This window comes from Leptodactylus fuscus, chromosome 4 (assembly GCF_031893055.1).
Source record: "Leptodactylus fuscus isolate aLepFus1 chromosome 4, aLepFus1.hap2, whole genome shotgun sequence".
NCBI classification, from domain to species: Eukaryota; Metazoa; Chordata; class Amphibia; order Anura; family Leptodactylidae; genus Leptodactylus; species Leptodactylus fuscus.
This window is the reverse complement of record NC_134268.1, coordinates 190270619-190286654: the sequence shown is the minus strand read 5'-3', so window position 1 is coordinate 190286654 and position 16036 is coordinate 190270619. Positions and strand designations below refer to the sequence as shown.

Genomic DNA, 16036 nt, shown 5'->3' with positions numbered 1-16036 from the left:
TGGTTGTTCCCGCAGAGCTTTTGCGCAGTGTTTCCAGCCCGTAGGGCCTTAGCCTAAAGCAGCAACTGCATGGAATAATTTCAGCCTTGCAATACAGTATAGTACAGTCTCCATGGCTAGAGAGGCAGAAGGACCCGTGGTGACCTCATCACCAACAATCCACAGGTCCTGGCACCAGTTTAGCTGGAGTCTGGAGACTGAATACTCTAATCTGGAGGCTGAGACATCTTAGGACGTTAGACTTGCACTGGAAGCAGCAGATTCTTCTCTTATCTTCTCTTTGATGTAGGGAGCTCCTGACATTATTGGGGAATGATTTGCTGCAATTATGGAAGGGTTTATTTGGGTGACTGCTTCTACCAATGGCCCAGAGGTGGAAAGGGGGGAGACTGTGCCTACCATTAGGAGAGGGAAAATTTGGGGTATAGTGCTACTAGTGAGGCTGTACTGTAGTAGAGGTTTTAGGTATCTTGTGCTGCACAGTGGTATTTTTTTTTGGGGGGGGGGGACTGATGGGGTGAGATGTTTTTTGGTTCTTCTGAGAGGTATTTTCTGCCAGATACTGATATCTGGTGCTACTAGAGAGGTATTTTGTTCTGCAATATGGTATTTGGTGTTCCTGCGGGTCTTTGGAATTTGTTTGCAACTGGTGAGGCATAGTAGCATTTTTTTGGTACTTGGTAGAATTTGTTTGCTGGTGAGGGCCCAGCATCCTAACAGATGGTCTAGTGGGGCCCAATTTAACAAAAAATAGGTTTGGGGATAACTCTGATACTGGATGCTGCGCCAGCTCGGGCCTAGCGGGGCAACATCTACCAGAACCACTTCTGATAGGATGGATGTCAGCATTGTAATGTCAGGCATAATACACTAATAAAGAAGTATTGCAGTGTATTATGGTCACACACACAGGAATTTGATTAGGAAGAAAAAATCTGCGGCAGGAATTTGAAGCGGATTTTGATGCTAATTTTGTAAATCTGGTCTTAAATCTGCTCTCCATTAATTTTAATAAGAGTTTCGATCAAAATCTGCCCAAGAACAAGCAGCATGTTTTTTTGTGTTTGTTTTTATTTTGTTAGCTGAAAACATCTGCCTCTCCCTCCTATTGAAATGAATGGAAAGTAGATTTCGGGTGCAATATAAATCTGCCTCAAAATCTGCTGCAAATTCCTGTGTGAATGTGTGATCAAGGGAAAAAAAGAAATATTAAAGAAGATCTTTCACGTCCTGGGGCACATGCAATACACTGCTAGAAAGCCGACAGTACGCTGAATTCAGTTCTGTTACCCTAGCTCTTCGTCGTCAGAAGGGCGTTTGATGGTCTGTCAGGAACGCCCCTCCTCACAGTAGCGTCTATTGAGCGGTACTGTGAGAGGGGGCTTCCTTACCCCCTAGCACCCCTCTATGGAGGAGTACTATCAGGAGTAGGGGAGGCGTTCCTCACTGCTCAGTGTCATCGCTGGCCTGTAAAGAAGCCCCCTCTCACAATACAGCGTAATAGACGACACTGTGAGGAGGGGCGTTCCTGGCAGACTGTCAGAAACGTCCTCCTGGCACTGAAGAGCTACAGTACCGGCACTGATAGCTCTTCAGCGGGGCCCCAGAATGGATTCAGCGCACTGTTGGCTTTCTTGTGGTGTATTACACCGCATGTGCCCCAGGACGTGAAAGGTCCTCTGTTAAAAAAAAAATAAATTGTTCTCCATTTAATTTTGCTTTATTATACCCAACAGAAAAAGTACATCTGATAATAATGACCAATCCTATTAGGTCACATTATCTAGTCAGAATTTCCGACTTTGTGTTCGGCTAAAAAAAAAAAAAAAAAACAAACAAACAACAGTTTCCCCGTGGACACGGGCAGTCACCTTTACAAACCCATTCAAACCCTCCACAGTGAACACCATAAAAAGAAACCCAGTAAAATATAACATGGTTTGTGTGTTATATGTACCTCAAAATACAGAATACAATTTATATAGGCGATTACATTACCTGGCCGTACTTCAGCAATTCTGTTGTTTTTTTTTTTTTTCAGAAAGGAAGGTAATGGAGCACAATTGACCATGGCATCTAAGGATGCCAGCATTGGGTTTCTGCTGCCACAAGATGACAGCGGGTGCCGGCTGCATAATACAGCCATCTCCTGTACATCAGATGCTAGGGAGCAGCTACCCTAAAACCAAGGGAAAACTGAGGGGGGAGGGCATGGCTTCAGCGGTCACACTCTGGGTACTGGTGACATCATGCTAACGCTGGGTTCACACCAGCACCTGAATTCCGTTCTCAGGTTTTCGTCTTCTGCATGCAGAAGATGGAAACCTGTCATGCCGAGTCCGGCCGTGAGCGCCGGTGAGCGTTTTATGCTCTCCGCGGCGAAACCGTCTTTTTTTTTTTTTTTTTTTTTTTTTTTTAAACCGAACATAGAGTACTGCATGTCCAACTCTGTGTCTGATTTTAAAAAAACTGTTTCGCCGCGGAGAACATAAAACGCTCACTGGCGTACACAGCCGGAGACTTTTCAAGCCCATTCAAATGAATGGGATTGAAACATGCCGACAGGTCTCCGTCTCCTGCCCCTGTTTTGTGCAGGAAACGGAAATCTGCAGAACGGAGACCGGGTGCAAATGTGAACGAGCCCTAATATGTCATTGATACCCAGCTGGTTGATGGTTGGCCACAGCACTCACCTGAGCTGCATCACTCGTAGCCTGGCCAGTGGCTGAACAGGATGAAATGGGGGATCCAGTGCTGGAACTGAGGACTGGGGTATCCCCCGGGTGTTCCTGTTTGCCCTGGAACCACCTGTAAATAAGTAAATAAAACACACCTTGCATGTTATGGTGCGCTCTGGTTCACTGTCCAAACACAAGTCAAGCACAAGTGTCTACACTACATTGGAGCACAACATCTTATCTGGGTAAACCCCTGGGCTACTTATCACCTCCCTTATACTGATGACGGTTAGTTTTCTGCTCAGAAAAGAATTGATTGACAGACGGTTCTCTCATATTTCCCATCTGGAAATCCCTTTAGTACGAAGCTGCCTTGAGGGGGGGGGGGCGGGATTAACTGATCATTTGAGGTCTATGTGTAGCCCCAGCTTCAGATGTTACCAGCTCTTCAGATGTTACGTGGCATCCATTCAAGTCAATAGACTTCATGTACATATCCTTAGGATCAGATCAATGCGGGTCCCACTGGTGAGTCCTGCGGTCCGTCATCATTGCGATTTTATGTCCTTTAGTTACATGGACCTTAATAATAAATCTTTCTAGATAAGACATCCTCGGTCCGCCTTGATCCCTCCCTGTATTGCACACTCTCGTGTGCCAAAAACGCACCACTTTTGCGCCAGAAAATCGGTATAAGCAGTTTAAATCCCCCCTCCCCACCCCCACAAAGTGTTAGTCCAAAAGTGCAAAATACTTAGGAATTTATATGTCTGATAGTAAAGTTCGTCTTATAATGCCAAATGAATGAAAAATGAAAACTTCTGATGGCCAAAATGCAGAACAGCAAATCTGAAAAATATTTCATTGAGCATTAGGCTCAAACGTGTCTGGTCATTAAGAGGTTAACACAATTTCTTTGCATTTTTCATCCTTATTTTACAGGTCATACAGTTGCTGAAAGCTGGAAAAGCAAAAGAAGTGTCCTATAATGCTTTAGCTACGCACATTATTGCCGAAGATGGTGACAATCCTGAAGTTGGAGAAGCTCGGGAGGTCTTTGATCTTCCTATTGTAAAGGTAGGTGCCTCAGTGTTTGCATTTGATGTTTTTTGTTTTTGTTCTCTCCTTGACAATGCTTGAGAATAAAGGCGGCTACTGCTTGTTCACCACTGAACACCCCCTTACGTGGTGACAAGATGTTACTAGAGGGTTGTAAGCCCACAGACTCCCACAATTTCAACCATGTCCTGAGGTTTAGGGAAGGCGAACCGTTGTAGGTCATGCATTCTCCACTACAGATCGGTTTGTGGTTTTGTTTCAGATTTTGCAGGACATTTGCTCCATAAATTGACATGTCCCAGAAATAAAATTCACGTTGCTGGTTAAATTACACTGCAGATATTTCCATCCCCTCTGCTGTTACTATAAGGGTCCGTTCACACGGGCACAGAGGGGGCGGAATATGGCGCGGAATCCACGTCATAATCCGCCCCCTCACAATGGTGGTCTATGGAGACCGCTAGCGTTCTTTTTTCCGCTAGCGGCATGCGGTGTCCGCCTCGCAGTGGCAACCTCCGGAGTCGGCCCATTCATTTGAGCCTACTCCAGAGGGAAAAGCTGCGATTGTCTGAAGCCACGACAGTCGTGGCAGGTGGATTTTGGCCCGAGAGTGAACAGGGCCTAATACATGCAGATATTCTAGTAATAGGAGCCTTGCATCAGCCCTGTCCACTGTATAGCAGTGGTTCTGGGAATTGAATAGGAGCAGCCTGCACATGTTACCCATCCACTACAGCAGCTCCTGCACCCGGAAGCTGCTGCAAAATCTGGATCTGGGTGTTGGTCCCCAACAGATCTCATATTGACAACCAAATCGATTTGGGTCCAGACAATCCCTCTAATATTAGTGCACATTCTGCTATCAACCTACACAGCCTTAGGCCTCATGTTCATGACCAAGTGTGCAGGCCGAGGGGGATCTGATTTTATTTAGCTTTTTAACTGACCCTCGGATGACTTTCAAGTGTCATCCGGGTGCCTCACGTCCTCCACTGATTTCAGTTGGGGGGGGGGGGGGGGGTTCAGCTCTGTTCCATTGTCACAAAACTGAAAAGAACATGCACAATGAGAACACCACACTCCGTCATATGCATGGGGCCTTAAACAAGGTGGTCTGGCCACCTAATGGTGAATATGGCCTCAGACATTTTGACACGTAATACTACAGAATAATAAAAGATAACCAGAGCACTGAAGGCTATATATATAGAGAAATGTTATATTCTGTAGCTTGCTTTTATGTTCTCTAGAACTGTAGGCACACTTTAATAAGAGTGTAATGAGCTTTCACTCCATGACAGGACTTGCCAGCAGACATACCGAGCACAGCTAAATGTTCTTTCATATTGGCCTGGCTTGCACTTCTATTGCCGTCATATGGTGATCCTTGCCTAAGGCTTATTCTCGCTTTATGTTCTGTAACAACAAGTTGCAGACACTTTTTTTTAAATTTCCAGAAAATCTATCAAAGCTTATTATAACAATCCCATTATACAGTATCTGAAGGGATTGTGCTCCTGCAATACATGAACTGGTCACTATCATCAAGTTACTTTACAAAATTATACACAGCGTAAGGTCACACTTACTAATATTGTCTAAAATTACAGTGTAAACTTAGACTAGAGAGTCTTATACGGCACCAGATTCATCCTAGTGTCTGATGTTACTACAGTCTAGTCTTACCTTACGCCTCCTATTGGTTTAGTTTATGCCACAAAATTGTGCAAAAATTTTGGCACATGATGTTGGAGCCTAAGCCAGTTACAACAGGGTTAGAGATGCAAAGCATGTAGCTTATCCCTCTACAGGATGATCGACACATGAGGCACTGCAAGGATAATGTTTCATTGTTGTCCTCTGTAACTGTGTAGAAAATTGATGTACAAAAAATACATTAGAAATGGTAAGTTTCTGTTTAATCCCTTCCCAACATGGCAGAAGCCAGGTGCAGGTGTTAAATATAGCGGTTTCATACAGCAGACACCATGCGCTAATGCCCCCGTTCAAAAGGCTGTTCAGGTACTGCCTCTACTACTGCGGTTTCTTTTAAAAACGAAAAAGTAGAATATGTAAATCAGCCCCACGGAGCACCCACCGCATCACACCTCTGAAAACGCCTCTCCACTGCTTGTGCTCCGCGTGCCCCAGGGGTGAAACTACCCCTTTCGCCGCCCGAGGCGAACTACAGAAAGCCGCTCCCCCCCCGGGAGGAGGGGGTGTGGCGGAGCGAAGGGGGCGTGGTGGAGTGAAGGGGCGGGGCTTAGCGCCGTTCGCAGGCATGGAGAAGACCTGCTCTCTGCCTGAGCGTGAGGGGAGGCTGCTGGAACAGCGCTGCTTCAGTGGCCTCCCCAAACCACCGCACGGTGTTAAGCCAGTCCAGGACAGCTTGTCCTGGACTGGCTTAGATAATCAAAAATGCCGCCCTCCCTGGGGTCCTGGCATAGCGCCGCCTGAAGCGCTCGATTCAGGTCGCCTCATGGGAGGTGCGGCGCTGGCATGCCCTCCTCCTCCAGACATCCTGTACCGCCCTGTCTTCTCCATTCTCGCTCTGGCTGCTAAAATCTCAGGCATGCGCCGTACCGCTCCATTCAGGGGGTTACAGCGCATGTCCGAGCGCCATTTTGGTTTAGTTCGCTATAGTACTGAGCACACTGAGCAGTATTCTCAGTTCTATAGCGAACTACACCAAAAGGCTTTCGGACATGCACAGTACCGCTCCGTTCAGAGATTTCCCGAGATTTCAACAGCCAGAGCGAATAGAATAAAAATCTGAAAATGAGCACAAATTAGGTTTCCACAATTGCATTCTGACGTCACTTTCACATTTTAAAATATTGGTTACAGATTTTTCAGATCTGCTAAAGTATATCTGTAGTTGTGTTTTCCGTAGCGTTTGTGTGATCCACATTCTCTATTCTGTAAGAAATCTAATTAAACTTTTTTTTTTTTTCTCTCCCATCTTACAGCCCTCCTGGGTGATATTATCTGTGCGTTGCGGAGCCCGTCTACCGTATCCTTTGAATTACTGTTTTAAGTAGTTTCTCATTTTTACTTTCCGCCTTTTGCCATTTGTGCTTTATGTTTCAGGAGTCATTCATAAAATCTAGTGGTTACCATCTGCTATAACGTTTTCGTATTAAGTCATTCCAAGTAGACGTTCGTGCAGTGATCAGATAATTGTGAGTCTGGTCTCCCTATGACCACACTGAATTTGACGCCTATGTTTCCCAGTGTTCTGTCTCATTTTCATGGAGCTGTAGACATTAATGGGCATCTACGGTCAGCAAAACAGACCAAAATAGATCATCTCTCTTTCTTTTTCATATCTACTATGCTACTATGGCTAACAACCCATAACCATGACTAACCCATGTGGGGCTTCTGGAACAGCTAGTGTTTGGATCTATGACATTTTTCACATTTTATTTCTTAATGCATATAATCAGTGAAAATGGGTTCTCTCCAGAATCTGGACAGATATTTTTCGGGGTTACCGCTTGTCTTTCACAGGTATGTACAATATTTTATTGAATGGTAACTGAGTATAAATATGTCTTGACTATATCAGCCTTCATACATGGTGGCCTATTAGTTTTTCTGTTGCTAATATCCTTATTATGGCTGCAGCACCTTTCACCTTTGTCTCTGAGACTCTGAGTGTGTACAATAAGAAGCAGTCTGCCCCTCCACTATTCATCTGCCAGGAGTAACTGTACAGAAACAAACAAGTAGCTGAGAAAAGCTCTAGAGAACTTAATATAGGAGAACCAGGAAAATTGAATTGTAAATATAGGGCAAATATATGCAGTTATGACAGGAAAAAGAGCCATCTATGAGCACAGTCAGGCAAGCTGCTTGCTGTCTGTAAACAATATCCCATCTGTAATCACACAAGCAGCCAGAAGTACATACAAGTACAAGGAAGACTTTTCTTGCATTGTAATCTCTGAGACTTGCAGAATCTTCAGCCCTTTGCATAGAGCAGTTTTCAGAAATCTGTGAGGAAAAACAGCCCCTTTTCTCTTTATTCACTGTGTGAAGAGAAAAGAACCACTTTACAAAGTTTTTCCGTCTTGCTTATTTAATGTATCAATGGACGTTCTTCCCTGGTAAGCGGCAGATTAGCTAGTAGGGAGACACCTAGTGGCAGATACTTTAGAGAGGTTTTTCAGGCAGAAAGTAGCGATATTTGTAATTAAAGGATATTGTATTTTGGTCCAGAAACACATGTTCTATGAAATGAGACTAACGTGTCTGAGAAGTTAGTGACCGTTTAACTAAAGGGTTTTTCCCCACACTAATGACACTTAATCCTGTCCTTACTCCATTGGATTAATGGCTGCAGCAATGACTTCTGTGGGGTCCAGACATCAGAATTACAGGCATTGATTGGTGACAGTGTCATGTTCACATGTTAGGGGGCAGGAAAGAAGCAACAGGGGAAAGATGAGTTGACTATTACTACTTTTGTTAATTTAGACCATTTGACAACCTCCTTAAAGGGATCCTATAATTTAAACCCTTTTTTTTTCTAGCTGACACGTCGGAATAGCATTAAGAAAGGCTATTCATCTCCTACCTTTATCAGTCACCTTCGGCCTGCCGTTCGGTAGAAATACCGGTTTTTACCGGTATGCAAATGAGTTATTTTGCAGCACTGGGGGCGGGCCCCAAGTCTCGGACAGAACTGGGGGCGTCCCCAAATCTGCCAGAGAACGCTCTCCAGTGACACCTCCATCTTCAGCAGCAACTGCGTCTTCTTCCGGCCGGGGTCACACTCCGCTCTTGTGCACATGCGCAGTACGCTCCTGTAGTTCTACAGAGAAAAAAAAAACGGTTTCGCCGCGGAGAGCACAAAACGCTCATAGTTGCCCATGGCCGGACACAGACAGAAACCTGACAACAGATCCTGTCAGCCGAGCAATTTGTTAACATAGTGTTTTATTTATTTTTTATTTATTTATTTTGGGGTTTTTTGTATCTCCCCTTAGGTTTCCCCTGATGATAGAAACGCTCTTTGGGCACTGATAACTTTTTATGGCGGAGACTGTCAGCTGAGTCTCAATAAGAAGTGCACTCACCTAATTGTTCCTGAGCCAAAAGGGGTAAGAACCACCTAAAAATTGTATATATTTTTTTCTAATAGAGTGTTTTCTGTCATTTTCTACATTATGGTATAAATCTCTTATTTTCAGACCAAGTATGAATACGCCTATCAAAGAGAGAACATAAAAATTGTTTCCCCAGACTGGGTGTTGGACTCAATATCTGAGAAGACCAAAAAAGATGAAACTCCATATCATCCACGTCTTATAGTCTATGAGGAGGAGGAGGAAGAAGAGGAGGAGGAAGAGGAGGAAGAAAACGAAAGGGATTCCCAGAATGCAAGTGCCGATGAGGATAGATACTCCTCTAAATCTAGTCCGGTTACATCACGGGAAGGGTCTCCTTTGCCTAATCGGGAGACCTCACCTAAGCGTAGCACTGCAGAAAAGGTTAAAGAGGAATTGATGTTTGATGACTCCGATGACTCCTCTCCAGAAAAGCAAGAGCGAAATCTGAACTGGACCCCCGCAGAGATACCCCAGATGAGTACCGCAAAGAGAAGACTGCCGCAGGGCAAGGACTCAGGGCTGATTAATTTATGTGCTAATGTCCCTCCTGTGCCAGGGAGTATTTTACCACCTGAAGCCCGAAGTAGTCTACTCTCATCGGTGCCTGGAGCAACAAATTCAGAAAGGCCAGATATTATGGCTTTTCGTAGTCCAGCGACAAGGACTCTTCGAAACATCACAAATAGTGCTGACATACAGCAGATTAATAGACCGTCAAATGTAGCACATGTAAGTAGTGTTATTTATTTATGCATTTAGAAGGCTTGACGTGTCATTTGCACAACTAAAGGGGTATTCTGGTAACAACAATTTACCCCCTAACCCTTGGATAGCATGCTGATCATTGAAAACCCGGCTGCTGGTGTCTTGCACCCCAGTTTAATTAAGGCAGTAGGTGAGAGATGCACACTGGTGCCCCATTTATTTCACTGGGAACCATCAGGGGTCAAACCTCCATGGATCAGCAGAATAGGGGGTAACTTGTCACAAGAAATTCCTTTGAAGAGCTGTGACTCCCCATTCATTTTTCATTATGAATTAAACAATTACGTTATAGCAATATGAACCGCTGACTATGTAATACATAGATGGACTGGATTACTCTCATTATAGTATATACTCTCATCACAGCATATTTACAGTAGTTGTCCTAATTGGACACTACATGTGTGTGTATATATATATCAGCACAGTTTTTGTGCTGAAAAAGCCCCCCTTGGCTTATACTTCAAGCAAAAAAAAAAAGTAGTTTTTTTTTTTATATTTTTCTTTGGGGGGGGGGGGGTCTATGACCAGCCACAATACTAATGTATAGAATCTCCCAAAATATAGTTAAAAAAAAAGAAGCTTTAAAAAAATAATGAAATATAAGTAAAAGTTCTAAATCCCTCCTTTCCCTAGAATACATATAAAAGTAGAAAATGACTGTGAAGCACATACACATTAGGTATCCTGTGTCTGACAGTGCCCGGTCTACTGAATATAGGGGATCTGCAGAGCTCCTATTCCGTCGGGAAGGGGTTAATAGGAGCACTGCAGATACCCTATATTCAGCCAGACTGAGTTCCAAGGGGGGGAAAAAAAAAACCAGTCCTCAAGCTCAGGGAAGGGGCAGACAGACAAAAAAAACCCAAAAGGATAAATAGAAAATTAATCCTTAAACTAACTCCCCTTCCCCCACCTAACTTCTAATTGACTTTATTTAAAACAATCTATATTTGCAATCCCATCCTGCAATCATACTTACCTGTCTTCAGTCCGGCTTCTGCCGGCGACTGTGCAATCGAGTTTTATCATAAAGTCGCCGGCAGAAGTGAAGAGCGCATACCGTGCATGCACAAGAAGTCAACAGAAAATGATGCCGGTGGGACCGAAGACTGTTCTCCAGGACACAGAAGACAGATAAGTATGATTGCAGGGCGAGATTGGGGGTTAATGAGTGAGATAGGTAGATAGATAGGGCTAGTAGTCTGCAGGCTAGTTAGGGAAAGAGGGAGGGGGTCTGAGAGACCGAGTGAGGAGAGGGGGATCATGGGAGCTGTACGCTAGGACAGCAGGAAGCAAATGCAGAGGATGCCAGGAGGTCCCAGAGAAAGCCAGAAATCACTCAAAATACTGCAAAAAGATATTAACCCATTAATAGCACTAAAATACTTTTTTGTTCTAAAAAAAAAAAAAAAGTTTTGCTTTGAAAACCCCTTTAAGAGTTTCTTTTAAAGCAACTAGGAAAATTGATGTGCACTCCATAGGTGAACTTGATACCGCACTCATGTATGTCAGTGATAGTATATCAGTGTATATGTATCTCTGTTTGCATTCTCTCCCTTAACCTGTTTCTCTTCTGTTGTAGCTTTTGCAAACCCTCTCTGCTTCCACCAAAAACTTAGAACAAGGCAGCCACCCCCAGCAAGGACATCCGAACTCTGTATTATTTAATCAGATGAAATCCTTAACTCCCGAAGCTCAGCAGTTGTTGCAGCAGCAGTCCCACCAGACGCCGCAGCAACAGCAACACCATCCGCTTGTGCAGCTCCAGCCGCAACAACTCATGCAATTGCAGCAACAGCAACAACAGATTACCCAGCAAGTTTTTCCACAGCATCAGTTTTCACAAGTAAACCAACAGCACCACTTTACTCAGCTGCAGTTTTCACAGCAGCAGCTACTTCGTCCGCAGCAGCAAACCATGCAGCACTTCCAACAACAGCATGCACTTCAGCAGCAACTTCAACAGCTGCAGCAACAGCATCTTCAGCAGCAACAGACACTACAGCAGACCTTACAGCAGCAGAATATACAGCAGATCCTTCAGCGGCAGCAAGCACCCGCACAACAACAGACACTACAGCAGCAGCAAACTATTCAAACGTCTATACAGCAGCAACAAACACTGCAGCAGAACATTCAGCAGCAGCAAACGCTTCAGCCTGGTATACAGCAGCAGACGCTGCAGCAACAGAATCCATCTTTGCAGCAAAACCTTCAACAAAGTATTCAGCAGCTTCAGCAACAGCAGATACAGCATTTGACCTTGCAGCAGAAGCAGCAACTACAGCAGCATGCACTTCAGCAGCAGCAGCAAATTCAGCCTCACCCTCAACTACATACACTGCAGCAGCAGCAAATCCAGACACAGGCTCTGCAGCAGCAGCAGCAAATTCAGTCACAGACAATTCAGCAGCAGATTCAGCCAACCTCCATTCAACAGCAGCACCAGATGCAAGCACAGTCTCTACAGCAACAGCAAATCCAAGCACAGTCGCTACAACAGCAGCAAATCCAGGCACAGAATCAGCAGCATCATGTACAACCGCAGGCGCTTCAGCAGCAACATCAAGTACAAGCACAAACACTTCAGCAACATCAAATGCAATCCCATAACATTCAGATACAGCATCAGACGCATCAGCAGCATCAGATCCCATCACAAATGCTACAGCAGCAAACGCTCACCCAACAGCAACTGCAGCAGCAACAAGCGCTTCAGCTTCAGCAGCAACAAATGAAACAGCAGCAGATCCAACAACAGACCCTGCTACAACAACAGCAGCAGCTTCAGCAAGCCGGCCTTCAACAGCAACAATTATCACAGTCTCAGCCATCTCAGATTCAACAGCCGACTCTTCAGCAGTCACAAGTGACCCTACAACCGTCACAAGTTCAGCAGAGCGCCCTCCCGCAGCCTCCACTGCAAGCTCAACAGGCTCAGCAGCAAAAACACAGCCTTCAGCAGTTACAGCAACAAATCCAACAGCAGCACCTGCAACGTCTACAGCAGCGGCAAATGCAGAATCAGGCACAACAGCAACTGGGACAGATCCAGCAGCAGGCACCGCCTCCAACGCCAAACCAACAGCCACCCCAATCTCAGCAGCTGCATGGACATGACCCATCTCTGGAGAGTAAGTCCATTCATATTTTTCTAGGATTGGTACTAAAAAGGGTTCTGCAATGTTCTAGGTTTACCATACAGTGTACTGGGAAGCTGCAAAAAATGGGGCGGAAATCTGTTTTCTCAAGGTTTTTACGTTTACCTATATTCTGTAGGTCCGTGCCATCTTGCCCATATCAAATCTATGCAGAATTTATGTTTAAATTCCAAAAGTTTTTGTGGGGACAGATGTACCTTTTATTTATACCATTTTGGGGGATGTCTGTTGTTTTGATGGCTTATTATTTATGTTTTAACCCTTTCACTGCCAAGGATCCCTGGAAATCTTGCACCTCCGGTAGCCGGAGAAATTTTCATAGTTTTAAGATGGACAAATCAAACCTAAATTGCATCCAACCCCCATACCTATAAATCTTCTTAAAGTAGACACCTGCAGCATTGTTAAAAACCATTTGGTACTGTATATAAACAGGCACCTTCATGCAACTTTGATTTAAAGTTTTATTTAAAAAAAAAACAAAAACAAATAAATGTATATTAGTTGCTAAAAGTAGAAACCAAACAAAAAAATTATATGCAACATACCTTCTAAAAATAAGCGTTCAACATGTGCAGAGTTCATTCATATCACTATGGCCTACACCCGCATGCACATGTCTTCAGAAAATCACCAGAACTGGAAGGAACAAAAATCTGCTTTGAAGCTGGAAATGTTAAAAAAAGTATCATCCTATAAAATGTAGGGATTACACACCGTGAAAAGCAAGTGAACCCTTAAACCCCATATATTTTTTGAAAATAGAAAACTGAAGATTATGTCTCAATAGGTCATCGATAGCCACATTCACCTTCATGCAACTTTGTGGCAAACACAAATAATTTTTTGGAAAAATGCGCTAAAACACATACTTACTCCTAAAACTCATGTTCAATCTCAGATTCATATACAAAATACATTTAAAATAATGGATTGAGGTGTAGGCTATGAGTGAGTGTGTGTGTGTATGTATGTATATATATATATATATATATATATATATATATATATATATATATATATATATATATATATATATATATATATATATACACTTTATGTACCGCAGACATCAGCTACAGGAAGAGCTTAGACTCCCAAAAACCCTAATACAGAAGACAGACAGAATTTCGCTGTTATTCACTAATATGTTAAAAAGCTATACTGCACCTAGCAAACTGTGACACCAAAATCTAACTTTTTTCAGATTTTACAGCATACCGTATATAAAAACACAACTTAATGTTTCATATATACAACCACCTTCATGCAACGTTGCAGCAAACAGAGATTACAAGCAAAAGTTGCCCAAAAATTCTAATTTACCACTAAAATGCGACTCAAGCAATCTCTTTCTGCAAACAATATGTACTTTCTAAAAAACTGCAATATGTGAGGAGTTCATACATACCACACATGTATATATTTACAGGGGCAAGTGTTAAAGAAACGCCAAAATCGCAGAAATGCGCCAACCTATTTTGTGCATGCAAATTAAATAGGACTTTACATAAAAATATTATTTTCCATCCCCCTATAAAAATTTTAGCAACTTATATGTTCATCTCTAGTGATAATCGTTATTACTATTATTTTAGTATGTAACAGAATTCGCTAGAGATGTAGTTTACTCTAGAAAGCTCAGGTATGGACAGGACAGGGACCTGGACAATGGTAAACGTCTGGGTGACAGCGCCAATAAACTTCCTAGTCATGTTCAGGGGGTATAACATAAGAATAACCATCTAGAAAAGCTCAGGAGGGAATTACATGATCCCTCTATGTTACAATCAGAGATCTAAAGTATAGTATGTTCTCTGATTGATAGGAGAGGGGGTAACAGGGACAGAAGTCCCTGCTACCCTCCTCCTGGGGTCACATACAGGGTATGCACAAATTATGACAAAGATTTCTTATCTCTGCGCAGTCTGCAGGGCCCCTCCTCCCCCCTCCCCTTCCTATTACAGTTCACAAGATGCTTCTCGAGACAGGAGGGGAGGACACTTTAGAGTCCTGCATCTCAGGACTGGATGGGGCTATTATGATGGTTTAAGATTCATATTAAAGATGAGAATGACTCCAACAGTTCCAAAGCGATTCACTGTTGAAAATGTTGTCGGGAATTGAGATCTGCAATTGAAACTCCATGCCAAAACTCTGCGTTTCAAAGTGGATGGGATTCTAATGAACTAGGCCTTACAATGAGACAACGCTGCTATTTGCTATAACTACAAGATTTGTTAAGTTTTTTTTAAGGGGTGTTCCCACATTAAAAAAATAAATAAAGCCATGTAATTTATTTTTATGTAGTAAAACTCGATGGTCATTGTCTGAAGATATCTTCCAGTTCTAATTGCTCTTCTTATTTTGCCGCTTTCAGTTCCTGAAGACTACTTCCTGATGGGCTGTGTGTTTGCCATTGCCGATTATCCAGAACAAATGTCTGATAAACAACTATTGGCGACTTGGAAACGGGTAGGTTTAATGTGATGTTTGGTCGTCTTCCTACTTCTTTTGATTCCCAAAATCAGTAATTCTATTAACATTTAAAGTGACGTATATTACCACTATATGCTATACCATACTGCTCAGGGCTCGTTCACATCTGCGCCCGGGACTCCGTTCTGCAGGTTTCCGTTTCCTGCACAAAACAGAGCAGGAGACCGAAACCTGCAGTCATGTTCCAAACCCATTCATTTGAATGGGTTTGAAAAGTGTCCGGCTGGTGAGCGTTTTATGCTCTCCGCGGCGAAACCGTTTTTTTTTTTTTAAACTGGACACAGAGTCAGACATGCAGTACTCTGTGTCCAGTTTAAAAAAAAAAAACGGTTTCACCACGGAGAGCTCAAAACGCTCACTGGCACTTACAGCCGGACTCGGCATGACAGGTTTCAGTCTTCTGTCTGCAGAAGATGGAAACCTCAGAATGGAGACCAGACGCTGGTGTGAACCCGGCGTCACTGATCCCTAGAAAAGCTTTTTCTCTGCACACTGCAGCTCCAAACTCGAGTTTATGCAGCACATTGGATCCATAGACCGCTGTGCAATACAGTCCTAAAGGGCCACCATTAGAGATGAGTGAGTATATTCGATTGAATACCTCCCCTCCATAGATATTGGTGTTAAAAAAATACAAAAAAGGCGCCAGGGGAGGGTTGGAGGGGAAACAAATATTTCCCGCCTCTCTGTGTGGTATTCGACTAAGTACACCAATAACTATGCAAATGCAGGTTTTTGATAGAATAGTAGTATT

General features: G+C 43.4%; 1 protein-coding gene across 1 annotated transcript in view; it reads left to right on the top strand.

Moving 5' to 3' along the window:
• Nucleotides 1-16036, top strand: part of PAXIP1 (PAX interacting protein 1) — a 34754-nt gene that overhangs the window by 7205 nt on the left and 11513 nt on the right. Inside the window, exons 2-8 of the mRNA XM_075271503.1 lie at nucleotides 3621-3755; nucleotides 6707-6750; nucleotides 7187-7250; nucleotides 8732-8845; nucleotides 8936-9583; nucleotides 11205-12756; nucleotides 15164-15258. Of these exons, the coding sequence (XP_075127604.1) occupies nucleotides 3621-3755; nucleotides 6707-6750; nucleotides 7187-7250; nucleotides 8732-8845; nucleotides 8936-9583; nucleotides 11205-12756; nucleotides 15164-15258 (2652 nt within the window). The remainder of the gene's footprint in view (nucleotides 1-3620; nucleotides 3756-6706; nucleotides 6751-7186; nucleotides 7251-8731; nucleotides 8846-8935; nucleotides 9584-11204; nucleotides 12757-15163; nucleotides 15259-16036) is intronic.